Consider the following 20,149-nt stretch of genomic DNA (forward strand, 5'->3'; position numbering starts at 1 on the left):
CCAACATCCTGAGTGTCCATTTTAACTCTGAAAGTGTATACCTTGAAATATTTATTTAACCCATTTAGGCCTGACGTCGAAATAAAAAAAAACGTCTTCTGAAAGAATATATATTCAAAGATTTGTGCCGCATTTTTTTATGATTTTTCAAAAATAGCAGACCTACAAGCTCGTAGCGCGCCACACGGTGGCGCGCTATGAGCTTGTAGATCTGCTATTTTTCTAAAATAAAGTATAACATAATGCTTTGTTAAAACACCAAAAAGTTGTGTGTGTGTGTGTGTGTGTGTGTGTGTGTGTGTGTGTATATATATATATATATATATATATATATATATTTATTTTATTTCCGACTATCCTTGGGATTGTGGGTGGGGGGAGGGTGGGATAGGGGATTGAGTTTTATTTTTATATTTTATATGTCTGTTTAATACTTGCCCCTGGGCGACTGTCAGAAACCTGAATAAAAAGATTTTGAAAAGAAAACACCAAAAAGGGTTCCCGCCCAAAATGGGTTAAATTACAATCAACATCAGTGCTCAACAAATTCAATTATGTTCAACCCCAAATGGGATTTCCAGCCTCTTGATACTAGGTTATTGTAAAGATGTTCCCCTAATGTTAAAAGATCAGTGTCAAATCTATTTAGTTCATAAAATTATATAACTCTTAACATCAAACGTCGGATTTTCCTTTGAACAGCGGGGTAAAAAAAATGTGCTTTATGCTGCAGTGAATGCAACTCTATGATGATGTCATCGGTTAGTTATGCTGCTGAAACACCCGGGGGTGTTACTGAACACTAGAGGGAGACAGCCTCCTTGATATCGGCGCTCGTTGGTGCACCGTGGGTTTGCACTAGGCTTTTTTCAGCCTTTGTTATTTGCATTATCTTTATCTCATCTTTCTTAATGTCACAGTGCTTCATACACAGTTCCGTCGGCCCCCGTCTCAGTCACACAGTAGAGCCTTGTGCCTGCATGGCCCTCGAGCACAAGCTGTACCTCACAGTGAAACCAATGCATGCACTGTGAAGTGGCACAACTGGGGCATTTTGCACAGAAGCAATTACATAAATATGAGTCTATTTTTAACATTCTTTGTTCCTTTTGCATTAAACCACATGAACCCCCGGCTATACCCGACCGTCTCTGTCTTCTGGGCATCTCATAACGGGCGCACTTTATCTGCTCCGTTTTACAAGCTCAAGCTCTGCTGTTTTCAGCAAACTGGTGTGATGTAGACTCTACAATAACTGCTACAATAACCTTAAACCATTTTGGGCGGGAACCCCTTTTGGTGTTTTAAGCTATATAAGTTATAATTTAGCTATTGAAAAATAGCAGATCTACAAGCTCATAGCGCGCCACCGAGTGGCGCGCTATGAGCTTGTAGGTCTGCTATTTTTGAAAAATCGTGAAATAAAATTTTTAAAAAAATCTTTTTTTTCTTTTTTTTAAAATAATTTGGGGACCCCCTAAAATAATTTGGCGACCCCCCCCCGAGGGGTCGCGACCCATGGGTTGAGAACCCCTGATGTAGAGGGAAAGGGGGTATAGATCACTGGCGGACCATAGTCCATGAATGGTGTTTCAATGGTAAAGCACAGTGGAAACGTTGAATATCCCAAAACCCATAGAACACATAGTTTTTATTCATCGTTTGGGTACAGATGAAACTGAATAGAACGTTAAAGGTTACTTTAGTAACCACGGTTGTATATATAAATTGAACGAAATACCTTTCGTTTATGGGTAGGTTTCCTTCAAAACCTAGCTGCAGAACATTATTTTATGTACTCCCAGGACAGAAAATTCTAGAATTTTCGCTGTCCTGGGCTCTAAGGGTGACGTAGGAAGCCACGCCTATCCCGTATAGATACCTGCGTGGCTACGTCAGCCCTCATTCGGAACTTTTCTTCTGCTTTAGAGAACAGAAGGGCGTTCCACGAAAGGTATTTCGTTCAATTTATATATACAACCGTGGTTACTAAAGTAACCTTTAACGTTGTATTATATAGAAATTTCACGAAATACCTTTCGTTTATGGGACTTTATGAACTCCCGTGACCTGAACTTCCAGTGGGTCCCAGGTAAACCTTTTGGGAGGGGCTCGGACCCTTTTGGGTCCAGAACCTAGTCCTTGTGGAGGGCAGGAGGCAGCGCTATGCTGCCCTGATGCCTTACTGAGCAGCGGCCCCCAAGACCGCGTGCGCTAGCGAAGGCGCTGCCACATCTAGGTTATAGTATGTGGCGAAAGTCGAGGGTGTAGACCAGCTTGCTGCTGTGCAGACTTCCTGAATGGAGACACCCTTGTAGAGTGCCCAGGAAGCTGCCACACCTCTTGTGGAGTGGGCCCTCAGGGCTTGAGGGGAATCCTTGGCTAGTGTAGGCCAGACGGATGGCTTCCACTATCCAGTTAGAGATAGTGACCTTCGTGACGGGCTTTCCTTTGGTCCTGGCACCCCAGGACACAAAGAGTTGGCTTCCTTGTCTGAAGGGAGCCAGTCTATCCGCGTATATGCGTAAAGCTCTGACTGGGCAGAGGCAATTAAGCCTGCTGTCTTCGTCAGAGGAGAACGGCGGGGGATGGAAAGCCTGTAGGTTCACTGGCACACACACTGAGAGAGCATTTTTGGGAATGAAGGCGGGGTTTGCCTTTAGGGTGACCTTGGTCGACCCCTCATCGAACCTCATGCAGTCTGGAGAGATCGAGAGCGCATGTAGGTCGCTGACCCTTTTTGCTGTCGTGAGTGCGATCAGGAGAGCCACCTTCAGGGTTAGGAGCTTGAGGCTCACGGTTTGTAGTGGTTCAAAGGGTGCTGTAGCCAGCGCCTTTAGAACCAGGGACAAATCCCACGAGGGAACGAGGGATCTGCATGTCCTATGTTCCCTGCGTACACCCTTCATGAATTGTTTTACCAGCGGGTGCTTCCACACCGTCTGGTTATCAAAGCCTGGGTGGCAGGCAGAGATTGCCGCCAAATGGACCTTGACTGAGGAGAGGCCTAGACCATTGTCTAGGAGCTCCTGCAGGAATGACAGGACGTCGATCACTGAGGCCTGGTAGGGGACTGTTTGGTCTGGTCTTCGTGAGCACCAATGCTCGAAGACGCGCCAGGCTGTGTCGTAACGGTCCCTTGTTGACTGGGCTCTGCCTTTCTGAATCGTTTCGATTACGTTCGGAGGTAGACCCACGGCAGTCAACATCACCCTTTGACGGGCCAGACCCATAGGTCTAGGTCCTGGGGGTGAGGGTGGAAGATCTCCCCCCTCGCTTGAGAGAGGAGATCCGCTCGAAGGGGAATTCTCCACGGCTGGTCGTAGAGGAGAGGGGTTATTTCCGACCTCCAGACCCCCCACGACGGGGCTATTAGGAGCACCTTCAGACCCTGAGTCCTCACTCTGTCCAGAGTGGGGCTGATGAGGGATAGCGGGGGAAAGGCGTAGAGAAGGGTTTTGGGCCATTGGTGTGACAGAGCGTCTAGCCCCAACGTTGATGGTCCCCTGATTGCGAAGAAGAGGGGACACTTCGTGTTCTCCTCTGTGGCAAAGAGATCCACCTTGGATTTCCCAAACCTGCTCCAGACCTGGGCCACTGCATGAGGGTGTAGTGACCAGTCTGAGTAGCGGAGAGGTCCTCTGGACAGCAGGTCTGCCCCTGTGTTCAGAAGACCTGGGACGTGACACGCTACTATTGAGAGGACGCGTGTGTTGCACCACAGGATCAGTTTCTGAGCCAGTTGATGAAGACGAGGGGACCTGAGTCCACCTTGTCTGTTGATGTAGCACATGGCCGTGGTGTTGTCTGTCCTGACTAGGACATGGCAACCCAGGATGCGCTGCTCGAAGTATTTCAGGGCGAGGAAGACTGCCATGAGCTCTAAGTAATTTATGTGAAGGGCACGTAGTGGCCCCAACCATAAACCTCTGGCTGTGAGTCCTTCCATCGTGGCTCCCCAGCCTGTCATGCTGGCGTCTGTAGTGATGACTTTCCTGATCAGAGGCTTTCCCATGGGGACGCCCTCTGAGAGGGTTTTCCTGTCTGACCACCATTGAAGGGCTAGTATGCATTGTGATGTTACTGTTACCTTCTGGTGCCGACGGTGCATTGGTACATGTAGAGAGCCTATCCATCGTTGGAAAGGTCTCATATGTAGCCTTGCTAGGCGGATTAAATAGACCGCAGAGGCCATTAACCCCGCCATCCGGAGGCATGCATGAAAAGGAATCGAGCGTCCCCTTTTGAATGACGCCACGCACTGCAGTGTTGCGTCTATTCTCTCTTGGCTCAGGCGGGCCGTGTAAGAGATTGAGTTCAGTGTTATGCCTATAAAGTCTATTGACTGTGTTGGCATAAGCATACTCTTCTCGTGGTTTATTATAAACCCAAGCGAGTCGAGGTGGCTGAGCACACGATGTGTGTGCGACAGTGCTTCTCGTGGAGAGTCTGCAAGTAGGATCCAGTCGTCTACGTATGTAGCGAGACGGATCCCTTGCTGTCGGAGCGGAGCGATAGCTGCCGCGGTGCACTTTATGAAGACTCTGGGACTCAGTGACATTCCGAAGGGAAGGACTGTGTACTCGTACACTTTTCCTCTGAACCCGAAGCGCAGAAATTTTCTGTGCGGCGGGTAAATCGGAATGTGGAAATATGCGTCTTGCAGGTCTATCGACGTAAACCAGTCCCCTTCGCGAATTAGGCGTAGGAGGACTGGTGGAGTAAGCATTTTGAATCGCAGCTTTTTTAAGTGACGATTCAATGCCCTCAGGTCTAGAATGGGACGGAGTCCGCCCCCCTTTTTCTTTACCAAGAAATAGCGGGAGTAAAAACCGTTCATTGATTGGTCGAGGGCCACCTCTGTGATGGCGCCTTTCTGCATTAATGAATTGATTTCCTCTTGCAGAATGGCGGCCTTTTGCCCGCTCGCTTCTGAGAAAATAATTTTCCTGGAAGTGGGCGGTTTGGAGGCGAACTGTAGCCTGTATCCTGTCTGAATTGTACGGATTATCCACGGGGAAGCCCCGGATATCCGCCATTGTGACAGATGACGTGACAAAGGGTTCCCTGTGCTTGTCAGCGTGGTGCATGGCCTGCCTAGGGGAAGACTTACTTTGTGTGAAATGTCTCCCTCTAGTGAATTTTTTCGGTATTGAGTTTGGAAAAAATTGGCGTGGGGCTCTTGGCCTGTGACAGCTAAAGCTGTCACAGTGTGGGTTATCTTTCCCACTGGGCCTATGCCCTTCAGAGTTGGTTTTATTGTTTTTTGTGTTTTTTGTTTTTTTGTTTTCTTTATTGAACAACGTGGAAAAACATACACATGTGAATTGCACATAACAATTTTGGGGGTCTGTACAACGGTGCTCACAGCACTGTGTACAGGCCCCCTTAAGCGCTTCAGCGCAGGCTCTGAGGTGAGATCTGTGATCCCCACCTCTGGCCTTGAACTCTGAGTGTGGTGGGGAAGATGACCCGGCCCGGGCAGGTCATTTGCGCTTCCCCTGGCCTCGGCCTCTGGGAGCGCTCCTGGCCTTGTAGGGCGGCGGAGAGGTGCGGCGGTCTGCTCTGCCTCGGCCTGCAGGCTGTCGCTGTCTATCTCCGCTCCGGTCCTGGGACCTGGGTTTGTCATCGGTCTTGGCCTTCCAGGGTGCCTTCTTAGCCTTGGGGCGGCCTACCGGGGCGGCCTGGTTGGCCAGCGGTTCGAGCGCCTTCATCGTCTTGGTGGAGGACTCGAGCTGTTGGATGGTCTCTGACATCTTGGCCAGAGCGTCCTTAAACATACTGTCTGGGTGGATATTTCCAGCCACAAACTCTTTCTTTGTCTCCAGGGAGATGGCGCTGGTCTGATCGACCCAACGCCATCTCTCCTGGAGGATGGAACATGCCATTGCCTTGGCGTTGTGGAGAGTGGAGTCCCTCTGGAGGGTGGCCATCTCGTGATTCAGGCGGCGTAACTCGGCCAGGTCTTCTGGCAGTTCCGCTAGCTGGACTTTAATGGACTTCTGTCCCATCTCAATGAGGAGGCTCTTCATGGAACCCTGGAGAAGTGCTCCTGCATTGAGGGCCTTCGCCACGAAGGACATGTGTGCATACTGCCACTTGTTCAGTTTTGAGGCTTCCCTCACGCTGCTGGACAGGAGCTGCGGTTCCTTTACGTGGTGATCCACTCTAGGAGCTGCAGGGTTGGCCAGGTAGGCCGCTATAGCCTTGTCCATAGCTGGCATGAAGTCTATGGCGAGGGTTTGTTTATCTGGTATGTCGTTGGGCCCCTTGGCGCTGGCCTTGGGAAAATCCACCTTCAGGAGGGGTTCGTCCCAGGCGTGCATCATGGCCTCCTCGAAGCCCTGTGCCATAGGGAGCTTCTGTCTTCTAGGTGCAGGGGGGGGGGCGGACTCATCAGTCCTGCCTTCCCATGGTAGTACCTTGACAGTTGACTTAGGCCATGTGTGGTTACAACGTGCACTAGCCTTCCTGTATATCTCGTAAATATTGGAGTCATCCATGGGGGGTACAGGAGGCGGGGGGACAGGAGCCCTGGCTTGCTGGTGCTCCTGTATTTCCATGGCATCCAGGTCGTCGAAGGGGCGACGAGTGGTGCTGACGTAGTCCCCGGGGGAGAGGTCATCATGGCCATCTCGCTCGTCCGCGTAGGCCTCGTCCAGGACGTGGTAGTCCTGGAGTTGCTCCTGGAAGGAAGGGAGCTCGTCATCAAGAAGCTCCCCTTCCTCCCTGGTAGTCCAATGCTCCCCACCGGGAGACATTGCGCGGTCTGGGGAAGGGTCCAGGCGGTCCACCATATAGCTGGGTGCAACAGCAGGCTGTCTGCGTCTAGCTGTATGTCTGGGCGGGCACTCAATGGTGGCCTGCACGACGTGTTGTCGAGCACGTGGAGCTGGGGAAGAGCGGCGCGGTGCGAAGGTATCCCTTGGCCTCGCGCCATGAGCCTCGTAATCAGTGGCCTCGTGAGCCCTGGTTGCAGAGGCTGAAGTAGCGTACCTGTCTCGGCTAGCGCCGGCAGGTGCTGCTCTTGAAGAAGAGGCTCCGGTTGGGGCTCTGTTGCCCGAGTAGTCGAGCCTCTGTCTCGGGGTAGCTCGTTGTCCCCTTGGCGGGACTTGTATGCGAGCTCGTCGCGGGGGAGGAGTGGGGCTCCTCTCTCGGAGTCCGTGGGCGGCAAAGTTGTCATAATACCTTTGGACACGTCCGAGCCTGTTGTTTAGGACGTCGTCGTCCATTTCCTCACAATGGAGGCAAACGGGACCGATTTCCTCCATGGACTCACGGGTGTGGGTGAGGCCGAGACAATACATGCACTCGTCATGCCCGTCTTTGCCCGACATCGTGTTCCCGCATCCCCAGGTGGAGCACGTCTTTTGTTTGGGGCCTTCTTGACAGTCGGCGGGCACCGGCTGTCGTCGATGGCGTCTTTCCCCGGGCTGGGTCTCCCTCGTCAGCGACATGGTTGCTTGTAGAGAGAGGAGTCCGAGTGCTTAACAGCCACAGGTTTATCTTCCTCGTGGCGTGTAATAGTAGACCACAGGCGTATCTGCCTAGTAGCGCTAAGCTAACTATCGATAGCTTTAAGCTAACAAACGCTAGCTTTAGCGAGAGAGAAAAAGAGGCGCGAGCTGTTTTTTCGACAAGCTAGCGTAGCAACAAGTTGCCGGCTAGAACTCACTTGTGTCGAAGTTCGGCTTTTTTTCTCGAGAAGTATCCTTCTGTTTGCTTCGAGAGTGTGCCAGAGATCTCACGGTCCTAAAGAATTAATCTCTCGGCCGAGTTTGCGAGATATATTACCCTGCACACACTGGAATGTTAAAGTTCGTTCTCGCAGCTTAGCAGAAGAAAAGTTGAATGAGGGCTGACGTAGCCACGCAGGTATCTATACGGGATAGGCGTGGCTTCCTACGTCACCCTTAGAGCCCAGGACAGCGAAAATTCTAGAATTTTCTGTCCTGGGAGTACATAAAATAATGTTCTGCAGCTAGGTTTTGAAGGAAACCTACCCATAAACGAAAGGTATTTCGTGAAATTTCTATATAATACAACCACGAATTACTACAAAAAAACGACACTTATGTGTGGTATTATCATTATTATCATTGTGCTGCTCTTGTCTCTTATGTGAGTGGGGGTCCCCCTGGTGGTGGTGTCTGACTTTGTTGTTTGTGTGGTTTGTGTGTGTGTGTGTGTGTGTGTGTGTGTGTCAGTCAGTCAGTCAGTCAGTGTTGCTTTTGGCAGCAGATTTTAGTATTCGTCATAGTCTCTTCAATAGTTTTCATTTCGTTTCAGTCACATTTTAGTCACCTGGAATGTTTTAGTGTTAGTCTAGTTTTAGTCGACTAAATATCATAAGATTTTAGTCGACTAAATCTACAGTTGATTTAGTCTTCTAAAATGTATTTTGGCGGGCCTTGATGCCATCGTAATGACTGTTTTTACACTTGCTGAAAATAGCCGATCTACAAGCTGGACGAAGCTTGTAGATCGGCTATTGGACGAAGCTTGTAGATCGGCTATTTTCAGCATGCAACCAAGTGTAAAATGACTTATACTGGATCTCTTGTCCACTAGTCCCTTCCTAACATTTTAGTCTAGTTTATATTTGTTGACAATTGTCAGTATAGTTAGTCATAGCTTAGTTTCCATTTAGTTTTCGTCAGTGAAAAAACATTTTTCGTCTTAGTTTTAGTCGACGAAATCAACACTGGTGTGTCATTTGTTTGGTTGCAGGACGGAGGAGGACAGCGAGGACGAGTCCATCGCCCCCCACGGAGGCAGACAGAACCAGGACAACCTGTACCGCGTCCACATGCCCAGCATGTACAGCTGTGGCAGCAGCTACGGCAGCGAGACCAGCATCCCCGCCGCCGCGCACACCGTCAGCAACGCACCCGTCACCGAGTACATGTAAGTCACGGCAGCTCCAAAACGCCTCGCCGGGTACCACAGATATACAATTACATACATCACACCTGTGTGTGAGATGTACGATGATGTCTTATCATCATACATCATCATACGTCATCTCATTCCGGCCAATCAGAATTTGCGTCCTCACCTTCGTCTTCAATGTTTGTGTTAACGTAATGTTTGTGTTTACACAAACGCTCAAAAATGGCCGTCCATTTTCAATGGCATTTAATGTTTTGTGTTAGGACAATGTTTGTTTTACACACACCCTCAAAGCTGGACACAGGAGGGGCTAGCGCCCTCCAAAAACAACACCCGTGTGAAGTGAGTGGCGTCATCATACATCATCGCGTTCTCAACCAATGGCACATCTCCCACCCAATCACGCCGCCCAATCACAATTTGCGTCCTCACTTTTGTCTTCGACGTTTTGTGTTTGCACAAACACTCAAAGCTGGGCATGGGAGGGGATGGCGCCCGTCAACAATAGATGCCTCAATGGCCGCTGCACTTCATTGGAGCGACCTGAATCGACGTGAGGCCGGATGCCACGCTGCCACTCAAGTAACATTTTTTACATAGCCTCTGATTGGCCTACCGAACGTCCGCTCTGTGACGCACGTGGAAGCTTCTGTAAAGCACTAGTCTCGCGATACCAGACTGTTGCCTCTCGCAATTTCCAAATGCTTTCATCATACATACGTCTGGAGCAACGGAAGAGCTGTCATGAGTAAACTATAAAGCGGAAGTGGAGCCTCCTCGCCACTTCCGTTTCGTCTTTACAGCCTTAGCTTAGCAGAAAAGGAAATAAATAAATAAATAAAAAACGGAAATGGCATCTTCCTTACTCTGATTTCGGGAGCTGTAGTTCCAGACTCTATAGCATTCGGAGATTGTGGAATAGTTGTCTGGCTACATGAGACTAGTAAAGCACCAACGCGGAAGCTTGCCCTCACTTGAATACAGACGCCCCAGAGCCGAAGGAGGCGTCTACCTTTCTATGTCCATGGGCGGTACAGCCGGCGCAAATGCTCTGCCTGGTATTCCGAACCTTGAAGGGTAAGTAGAGGTTTGGGTTGTGTAGTTACCTTGCCATGATGTAACTCCAAATGTGAAAAGAAATAAAAAATAATTGCTCCAGTGATTAGAAATTGATAATTCAAAATATCGACTTACATTGTATGCTGAAACGGCTCTCAAAGTCACTCTTTGAGTACGTAAACAAGCACAAACAAAGTTGATTCAGACAATATAGAGCATCACCAAGACTCGTTTTATTATTTTATAAAAATGTTAACTTCCTGTTGATTTGTCCATTTTTTTACTTTGTTTGTGTCATGTCACTCTTTTATGTACTAAAAGAGTGACTTTGAGAGCTGTTTCTGCGTGCAATGCAAGTCAATAAGGAGCATATTTTTAATTATCAATTTCTAATCACTTTATTTTTTCTTGTACACATTTGGAGTTGCATCATGGCAACCCAAACCTGGTCTTATCCTTTAACCTCGGTAAAACGGTGCCCAAAACCCTAACCTATTCCTAAACTTGACCACAATAAAACTATGGCTAACCCTACACTTATTTCTAACCTTATTCTCAATAAAACAAATCCAAGAACCGCCCCACAAGCGGTACGGCGGAAATAAATGCGGACGAGCGTGTTTTTAAGGCGAGCATTCCGTTTACCTGGAGCCAGTTGCACAACCTCACACTAAACCTTAGCCTGGTTATAGCTTAAAGGGGAATTTCTCCCTAAACCTTTTTTTACAAAAGTAAGTTGATAATTATGTATATTGACCAAAATAAATAAATAAAGGATATAGGGGGGCTGGGGCTGGAGCTGGAGCTGCTCCTGGGGGGGTCTAACATCAGCTCACGTAGACCAGGTGTTCCTGTCACATCATCTAGAACAGACAAAAAACTAAAACCAATTGCGCGATTGAATAGGAGTTCTAGCGTTAGACCCCTCCAGCAGCAGCTCCAGCCCCAGCTCCCCTATATCTTTATTTTTATTTTTTGGTCAATATACATAATTATCAACTTACTTTTGTAAAAGGTTTAGGGTGAAATTCCCCTTTAATAAATGGCTTGACTAAAACCTAATTTAAGCTATGACTAGGCTAAGTTTGAACTTGGTGTGAGGTGGTGCAACTGGCTCCCGGAGACTTAGGAGGTGCTATGGGAAGGACTTGGAAGTGTGTGAGATGATACCGTTTTTTTCTCGCACACTGTTTGGACTCTGGAGTCGGGCTTTTCGTGGAGACGAGGAATGTGAGACGCCGTGATGTGATGGAGCGCTGTTACTTCAGTCAGTGTTTAACCCATTTTGGGCGGGAACCCCTTTTGGTGTTAGCATTATGTTACGCTTTAGCTATTGAAAAATAGCAGATCTACAAGCTCATAGCGCGCCACCGAGTGGCGCGCTACGAGCTTGTAGGTCTGCTATTTTTGAAAAATCGAAGAACGACTGACATAGAAACATAGCTTTTTCAGAAAACTGTCAGGATGTGGAAGACATTTTTAGAATCTGATCTCGGGTCAAAATGGGTTAAGAGTCCCCGGAGAGGAGCTGGCTTCTCTCAGTGAGAGTGAGAGTAGTGGCTGACACATGCAGCTGTTGGCGTCCAGCTGCAGGGGCCTTTGAAAAGCAACGCCAGCAGCCTTATGAATGAACATCGGGATTAGGAACACTAACCCATTTAGACCCGACGCCAGATTCTACAAATGTCTTCTGAACTAAATCATGGCATGACAGTTTTCATCAGTGGACCCCAAAAGTAGTTATATGCAACGCTGACCCCCATCTGAAAATATGTTGTTCCAGGGTGTGTGTGTGTGTGTGTGTGTGTCCGTCCAGAAGCGAAGATTTGAGTTAAAAACGTTTGCTGTGAAAGAATATTCAAAGATTTTGAACATGTTTTCACGATTTTAGAAAAAAATAGCAGATCTACAAGCTCGTAGCACAGCACTCGGTGCCGTGCTATGAGCTTGTAGAAGTTTAAAATAATGGTTAAAGTGGTTAAAAGCTAAGGTGACACAGATGCTGTGTTCAGGTCTTACTGGGCTAATGGGGAGGTGGGGGTCACACTGCCATGTCTGGACGCTACAGCATCGATATGATGGGAATGGTGGCTTTAGCAATTGACTATGCAACGTTTAAGAACTGTAAAATCCATGCATGGGTGTATATATGATTACGGGGCTCATGCCGTGCATGTTTAGGGGCGCTGGATGAGGGATTTGCGTCTTTCGCCTCCGCTCCCATGCCGTGTTCTGACATCATGTACATTTTATATGCCGCCGTGTACTGACATCATGTACATTTTTCACCCCGACAGGAATCAGAACGCCAACTTCCAGAACCCGGCGCGCTGTGAGAACACACCTCTGATAGTCCAAGAGAGAGAGTCCCCTCCCCCCTCGGTAAGTGGGAAAACGCTCCCAGGACAGCTTGTCTCGCTGAACGGAACACCTTGCTGGGGTCATTTGGAAGGCCGTCCGTGGCGAGGGTTGTAGCGAAGCACAGCACAGCCCTGCACTCCACGTCACATCACAGCACGTGTCATTATTAGAGGCAAAAACAGTTGTCATTTAAACAACAAGCGACAGTGTTGAGTGTTGTGGGCTCGCAGATGCAGTATTTTCACTATTCGTCGTACAGCAAATTATATAGGACTGAAGTGGTTCATGTGTCAGAAAGGTTTTAGTCAACTTCAGCCTTCAGGACGAATTTTCTGTGGTCAAATATTTAGTGGTTGAAATAATGCTGCTTAATTTTAGTCCTAGACTCATCAGTGACATTTACAGAAGTGTATAACATGCGCCCTTATCTCAAGCTGCCTCTCTTAAGACTTTCAAGATTTTTCACTTTCAAGATTTTTCAAAGAAATAAATAATAGCAGATGTAAGCTCGCATCTGCTATTGCTGGACAACCGACGTAAAACTAAATAAAAAATTACACGGATGCTTTCCCAGTTTTAATGGATCAAAACAAAATAAAAGCAATGGGCGTCATCCAAATGTTGGCGGTAAATTGTTACATATGCACATTTTAACCACATTAATTCTTTAGAATGTTCACTGGAACATATTTAACAGCGTACAACCTGTTGTAGGCATAATGTAAAAACAAAATGTAGAACTACAAGCTCGCAAGTTCACAACACGTTGAAAGCTTGTAGATGGGCTTTTTAATGCTGCACGACACCATCACACTGTATGTTAATTAGAAAATAGATCTACCCTAACAACATTTAAATTCAATTAATTGATCCTGTTGATTAACTGCCGTGGACCAATTTGAAAAGCTTTTTTCTTTTGGCGGTGTTGTTGCGTTTGTTTCTTCAGCCTGATGCGTTTCAAGACTAGGAAGACTACTAGGTTGAAGCATTTCCTTTAAGTGTTTTACTAGGCTGTGTGTGTTGTGAATGGACCTCAACCATAACACTGACTGTTCCCTGACACACAACCTCTTGCCTGAGCCCCTCTGGAGACTCTTCCCCTTCCCTGGTATCATCTCTGTGCGTCCGCCGGGGAGCCCGAGACGCCGCCCTGTCTATCTTCTCTACATACTCTTCTCTTTGTCGTTGTTCTCTCTCTCTCTCTTGCACACCCATCCAGTTGTATTTGGCTCCCATGGGCAGTGACAGCCATCTCGGCTGGCAATTAAAGCCCTCGAAGAGTTCAAGATCGTTTTGGTAGCCTCTCGTCCGCGCAGTGTGAAACAGGTACTAAACATGCCTGCAACACCTCCACTTGCTGGCCTATTCCTCCTCCCTGTGTACTGTGCCCCAAGACCCCCCCGGCTCCACTCCACCCCCCTGTCCACTCCACAGTCCACATACAACCAGAGTCTGTTGGGTCTCTCTCTCTCTCACTGTGTCTTGACCCTTGCTAGTGTACCACCTGATGTGTGTTCCCTGTGGCCCTGGGCTGCATGTTTCCCTTAAGCCTGACGTATGCTTGGTTTCACGTCTGTGTGTCCTGCCCGCTGTACTGAAAATGGCTGATCTGCAAACCAGTAAATCTGCTTTTTTTTTTCTGTGTGTGCGCGCGACACTGGCGTGCAACCAAGTATAAATCGGGGATCGTCCCTCACCAGTCACCACAGCTTTTTTAGGAGGAACATATGAACATCTGCCCTGAGTGAGGCGTGTCCATGACCCTTGAGTGCACAAACAATTCAACCTCAGTACCGAGAAGCCCTCAAGCTGAACTTTGGCAACAGTCCCTGTTGATTGTTTTTAACTGGAATTGGTGGGAGGGGGTTTGCAAGTGACATTGCGTGTCCAGTGTGTGAAAGAATCGGAATGCCTTTTGTTTACTGAGTAAGTCACGAACAAGGAGTTTGACTTGGTGTCGGTCTTTAAAATTATACATTTGTATTTTGTACACACACCGTTACAAAAGGTTGTTGTGCTGGAAACCGGCGGAATAACATAACCCACTTTGTAATATAGATCACTGGTTGTCATATAGCCTGATTAATAAGGCTATAATAATAGTACTCTAGATAATCCTTGAGTTTGAAAGGTCTATAGGTGTATATAGGTATTTTTATAATGTAATATACGAAGATAAAACTGTTCTCGATCAAGCATGTACAAGACCCCCGGCTGGGTCTTTGCCAGGAATTCTGGGCCACATAAAATGATCAAATAGGATATATGATATTATATGATATGATATGCCCCTTAACCACATGAACCCTGGGTCAAACATTCAGTGAAAGTATTTAGTGTACAGTGTAAAAAAAAAAAGAGTATAGTGGCACAGACCCCTGGGGGCCTCCGGTTAACTGAAGTATATCGAGTTTAAGTGCTTAAAACATGCGTTGATGTTGACATTAATACTGTGGGCCCCCATGTAGCCTGAGGACATTACGGTTCATCCACACTGCATTTTCATGGTCCTGTCTCCTGTAAAGTTCCAATACCAAACATTTGAGACATTCTTATGTCCACGGTAAGCCATCGTTGTTTCAGCGAACGTGTCTTCATGCAGCAGCTCAACCGACCAAAATGTTGAAATGCTAGTCTACAACTATAATAAACAAAGATATTCCAGCTTATGTGACATCATAAAAAGATGATGTCACATTTTGTTGCTTGCATTGTTTGTTTTGCATGCATGGGTGCTTCTGAAATGGCTATGAATGTTTGGCCCCGCCACTCTGCAATGCATGGAAGTTTGCACAATTTATAATACTGTACTCTCCACTGAAGGTTATTTCTGACATAATTGATCTTCCGTATATTAATATATAGAGAGATTTGTACTATGAAGTTCTCCTTTGCTTGATTTCATCAATATGATCCATTTATAAAATAGAATAGCGACCAAAAAAGTATTTTTGGTTCTTTGACTTCACCACCCCCTATGCCAAGTTGCCAACGGGCACTTTGTTTGGAATTTCCTTCATCTGCCAGAAAATTAGTCCTCCTGTCTGTGAGACTGTGTTTTCTACATGTATTTATACCGTAGTCTCTCTCTGTAGATAGATCTGTACTTGGAATTAAATGCATTTAAAGATTGCAGGTCATTAACAGCTGACCTGGTGTGTGTGTTCTGTAGAACCTGTGAACTGTGTTCTGGTAGCGTATAGACCACTGTTTCCCAAACACTGGGTCGGGACCCATTTGTATGGCCTATTAGGCCTAAAGTAATTTCATGAATAAATAAAAGAAAAATATAAGAAATTCTAAAACAAATGTTTAAAGAAGTAGTGAATATAGCCGATCCGCATTGTGAGCTTGTAGATCGGATATTTTCACTAGTTTGGGTAACTAAACTAATCTAAATTCTCATTTGGGTCACGGGCTACAAAGTTTGGGAACCACGGCACTGACACAGACCATTTCCTCCACCATGCTGCTTCTGATGTTTTCAAGTCGACCAGGTTTCCTCCTGTTGACACCAGTGGTCAAAAGGGCTCTTGCTGATCGTTAACATAATTCCTAGTGAACATGTGATCATAGCTCTTCGCAATGCATTCTTTGTCTTGAGAGCTCGCTCTTAAGGCGCTGGAAAGGTTAACCACATTAACCCCGGCATCCCCATTTTGGGCATTATAGGAAAAATTATCATAAACGATTTTCAGAAGTGTTCGAAAATGGATATACGTATAAAATTGTTATAGATCCTCTACAAGCACACAGCATACACGATGTGTGTGTGTGTGACACAAAGTGTGCTTGTAAATTGGCTATTTTTGATTAGCCCAAGTATAACATTTAAAAATGTAACTGTTTGTATATTCTCTTTGCAATGGTGACCGTTTTATCGTTGGATCGTGCTGAACTGTATATTATTGCAATCGCATATTGGTAAGAAATTCCTACGAGTAGCGTCTTGCGTATGTTAGAAATCAGATGTAATATCTTCACTATACTTAAATCAGATGTAATATCTTCACTATACTTAAATCAGATGTAATATCTTCACTATACTTAAATCAGATGTAATATCTTCACTATACTTAAATCAGATGTAATATCTTCACTATACTTAAATCAGATGTAATATCTTCACTATACTTAAATCAGATGTAATATCTTCACTACACTTTCTGAGGATCTGTGCAGACTGATATTTATTAGATCAGTGGTTCTCAAAGTGAGGTCCGGGGACCCTCCGGGTTCACTGAGGGGGGTCCCAAATGGACACTTGGAGGTCTGTAACTCTGAGGGTGTGCAAATGGAACCAAAATGTGGACCCCTTGCCCCCATTTGCACACCCTCAGTTATCAGGCGTCCTTGAAATGCAACCGTTTGAGAACCACTGGATTAGACGTTAAGTTGCTAATTAGTTGTGTTATTTCCGTGTCCTCCTACAGTACACCAACAGCATGAGGGTGAAGTACCTGGCCAACAGCCCGCCGGACGCCAGCGCCGCCGCCGCCTCCACGCCGGCGGCACGCTAGACCACACTGGACCAGTTCCTCCCTCCCACCTTACGGACCAATGTGAAGCTCCTCCGCTGCCTCGCCTCGCCTCTCCACGTGATCCATTCATTTCTTCATTCAGTCGATCAGGCAGCCATGTACTGTACGAAACCACTGGCTTTTATACACCTTCGACACCATAGAACCAAATACTGCACATCATTGTGCAGAGATGGATGAAGGATTACTAAAAAATAAAAAAAAGACTTCAGAGATCTTTCAGATTCCGTTCAACAATGTGTGCAAAAAGTAGGGTGTTTTGTTTGTTTGCTTGTTATTTTTTCCCCCCAACCAACAGAGTCTCTTGTTTGGACTCCCTCAGTTATACATTACTTAACTATATCTGCAATCAAAAGTTGACGTTTACCACAAACTTGTATCTGGTGCTGGTTGCATGGCAATGAAATCAATTATTTGTTTTTGTTTTTTTATCTTCTAACTATGTGATATGCCTGGAATTGCATATTTTAGTTTTTAACTTGGCATTCCATTTTTCCAACATTTGTTTCCTTGAAATGTGTTTTTTAATGTATCATTAAATGTGTGAAATCACATCTAACTAGGCATTGCTGTGATGATGACGATTGTGGAGGTGTTCATAGACTAACAATGATTTACTACTACTGCTGGTTCTGATTTAGTTAAATACTTGATACAAGTATTGTAGTATACTCTTTACTTCAGTGGGGCAGTGTGAGAAATGCCTTATTCACAACTATGGAAGAAACCTACTGCCCCGCCTACCCCACAATCTAGTTGTACCAGTGATTTCTCAAGGAAACCCTGTCAACAAAATACAGTTTACAAATTGGACCACTGGAGTACTGTTGGTTTAACATGTCTAACAGTGTCACATCTCAGCACCTCATCTAGTTCTGATATATGGAGAGCGCGCTCCGTTTCAATTAAAGGTAACATAGGGAACTGTGTTTACTCCAGTTTACAAGTCGACCAGGGTTCCTCCTGGAGTCAAATAGCAACTCATCACAGCATGCACAACATGTTGGCTTGTTTCTGCATTCGTCTTAAATTTGAAAAATGTTTTGGAACCTGCTCTCTGCAGCATTGCACATACTGTATATGTGATTGGAAAATTATAGATCTTTTCCTATTGGGATGGTGACCCCCCCCCCCCTGTGGCTTTTATTTTATTTTTTTATTATGTGTATATATATATATACAATGGATTGATAAGCCACTATTCCACAAATGACTGTACTAGAAGTGAGGAGGGTGCTTTGAAGCTGTGAACTTGACTACTCATGGATGATCTCACATCAACGAGGATGAGCTGCACAGTGGAATTGCAGTTGCTTGTTTCTCAATTTGCACCGTAGGCTGCCGATTTTCATAACTTTGATCATCTGAGAGAGACCACAATGAACCAAGTTTCTTGACGTCTGTGCTCTTTTCTGGGGGGGAAAAAAATACTTGTCACAGGAGAACCGTTTTCTGCTACTGGAAGCACAAACTGTTCTATCGCCCACTGACGACTGGCTTCTTAATGTCGGAGATTCTGGAGCACAGAAGGACAAGGAATTATATTTACTTGTCATTTGCAACATTATTAGAAAGAAACTCTAGGATAATTATTTTCAGTGACCTCTTTTTTTTTTGCCAGATCTGTTGTGGTTGTTTCCATGTTCTTTTGTAAAGTGATGAGTGGATTTGTTTGCAGGGCCTCAGGTCTAAACGGAGCAGGGAAGTGGCCAGTTTCTCTGCTCTACCGACTTTTTTTTTTTTTTAAATAGTTCTTGCTGTCCTGTTGCGGGTTGCTTACATCAGCCATGTCCTACAGGAATCTCAATGCAAATGTCATCTGTTTGTTTAAGATTATGCATGTCACGGTGTCTGTGAATTTCAAAGAAGAGGAAAGAGTATATGCTTTAGCAATATAGTGTCTCACAAATGTGTTCTAGCATTTTAGATTTATACAAAAACCAATGGATCATGTGAGTATGCTTTAACCCCAGGGATTGTGGAGGCGAATGTGAATGGCATTCGTTCCTGCTACTTCCTCTCTTTCATGGGAGCCACCTACTTGTCATATGAAGCATGACGATCCTTCAGATGTGGACTGAAGTCTTTGTACTACTGACTGCTGTTTCAACTGGCTTCTCTAAAGCCTCATTTATACATTGTATTGGTGTCACTCACCAAAAATAACACATTTTTGGCGAGTGACAACGTCCTACCACGATATATAAATTGTGCTTTAGTTCTGCATTGTTAGGGGTATGAGAGGTGATTCTTGCCATTGTGCCAATCACACACCCCCCCCCCCCCCCCTTTTTCTTTTTAAACATGTCTTCACTCAAGAGCTGTTTGTAATTTGGTTCACAGCCCTTGATTGTCTCAGCAATCAAACAAGGAAATGAGCCTGAACTTTTTTGAAATGATACTCATTTATGCTCTGTAAACTTTTATTATATACTAATGCAATCTTACTGTTTTGAGTAGTAATCCTATTGTTTATGCAAGACTTGTACAGACTATAAACTGCAAAAATCAAGAAAAATAAGTCGTTTAAATTTATTATTAGTTTAAACTTTGTTTTTCTTTTCTTTATAATTTCGTTTTTTTTATGGATTTGATTTTAGTTTTTTTTTTGCATTATAGAATCTGTGGCAAGCACAATTTATTGTTTCATTCATGTGGATATGGTGAGTAGTTTTAATCTTTGGTTGCTTTTTGGAGATTGAATTCACTGTAGATTCCTTGTTTTTATATCATTTCTTTCTGAAAACTAAAATCTTGTACATGTGAAAACCTGTGGTTTGTTGAGCTTGAACGCTGTGTTTTAAAATTAAACAAACCCTAAATGTTCTGCCATGATTTGCTTGAATTCATGTGATTCACAAATATTTCAAAATTCTTCCAAGTAGATCTGCCCTGCAGTGGCTGAATGGTTCACTATATTCCAACAATTCAACTGACAGAGTGAATTTAAGTAAGCCTTGGACATGACGCTAGTATGTCGCAGGAACTTAACCCCAATCCAATTCAAGCAGGGAGGCACTAGGTCCCATTTTTCAGAGTCTTTGGTACGGCGATCGAACCCCGACCTGAGACCTCTCAGGACGGACTCTCTTAACCCCAAGGCCCCTGATATGGAGAGCGAATGTAAGATAGATATATAAAAGAAAATGTGCACTAAATGCATAAACATTCCACGTGATAGAAATTTCAAAGGGGAAAAAAATACTTTCACACAGACAGACACACACAATCATAACTGATTTGTGTCCAGTGTTGGGCAAGCAAGTTACTCTAGTGTAATTTAGTTACTCAAGATG

At 45.5% G+C, this 20,149-nt stretch overlaps 1 protein-coding gene across 1 annotated transcript in view; it reads left to right on the plus strand.

The window, feature by feature from the left end:
• ttyh3a (tweety family member 3a) overlaps positions 1 to 19,679 on the plus strand; it is a 48,669-nt gene extending 28,990 nt beyond the window's left edge. Inside the window, exons 12-14 of the mRNA XM_079519579.1 lie at positions 8,731 to 8,907; positions 12,249 to 12,333; positions 16,746 to 19,679. Of these exons, the coding sequence (XP_079375705.1) occupies positions 8,731 to 8,907; positions 12,249 to 12,333; positions 16,746 to 16,832 (349 nt within the window). The 3' untranslated portion in view covers positions 16,833 to 19,679. The remainder of the gene's footprint in view (positions 1 to 8,730; positions 8,908 to 12,248; positions 12,334 to 16,745) is intronic.
• The last annotated feature ends 470 nt before the right edge of the window (positions 19,680 to 20,149 follow it).

The sequence above is a fragment of the Electrona antarctica genome, assembly GCF_951216825.1.
Source record: "Electrona antarctica genome assembly, chromosome: 14".
Classification (NCBI taxonomy): Eukaryota; Metazoa; Chordata; class Actinopteri; order Myctophiformes; family Myctophidae; genus Electrona; species Electrona antarctica.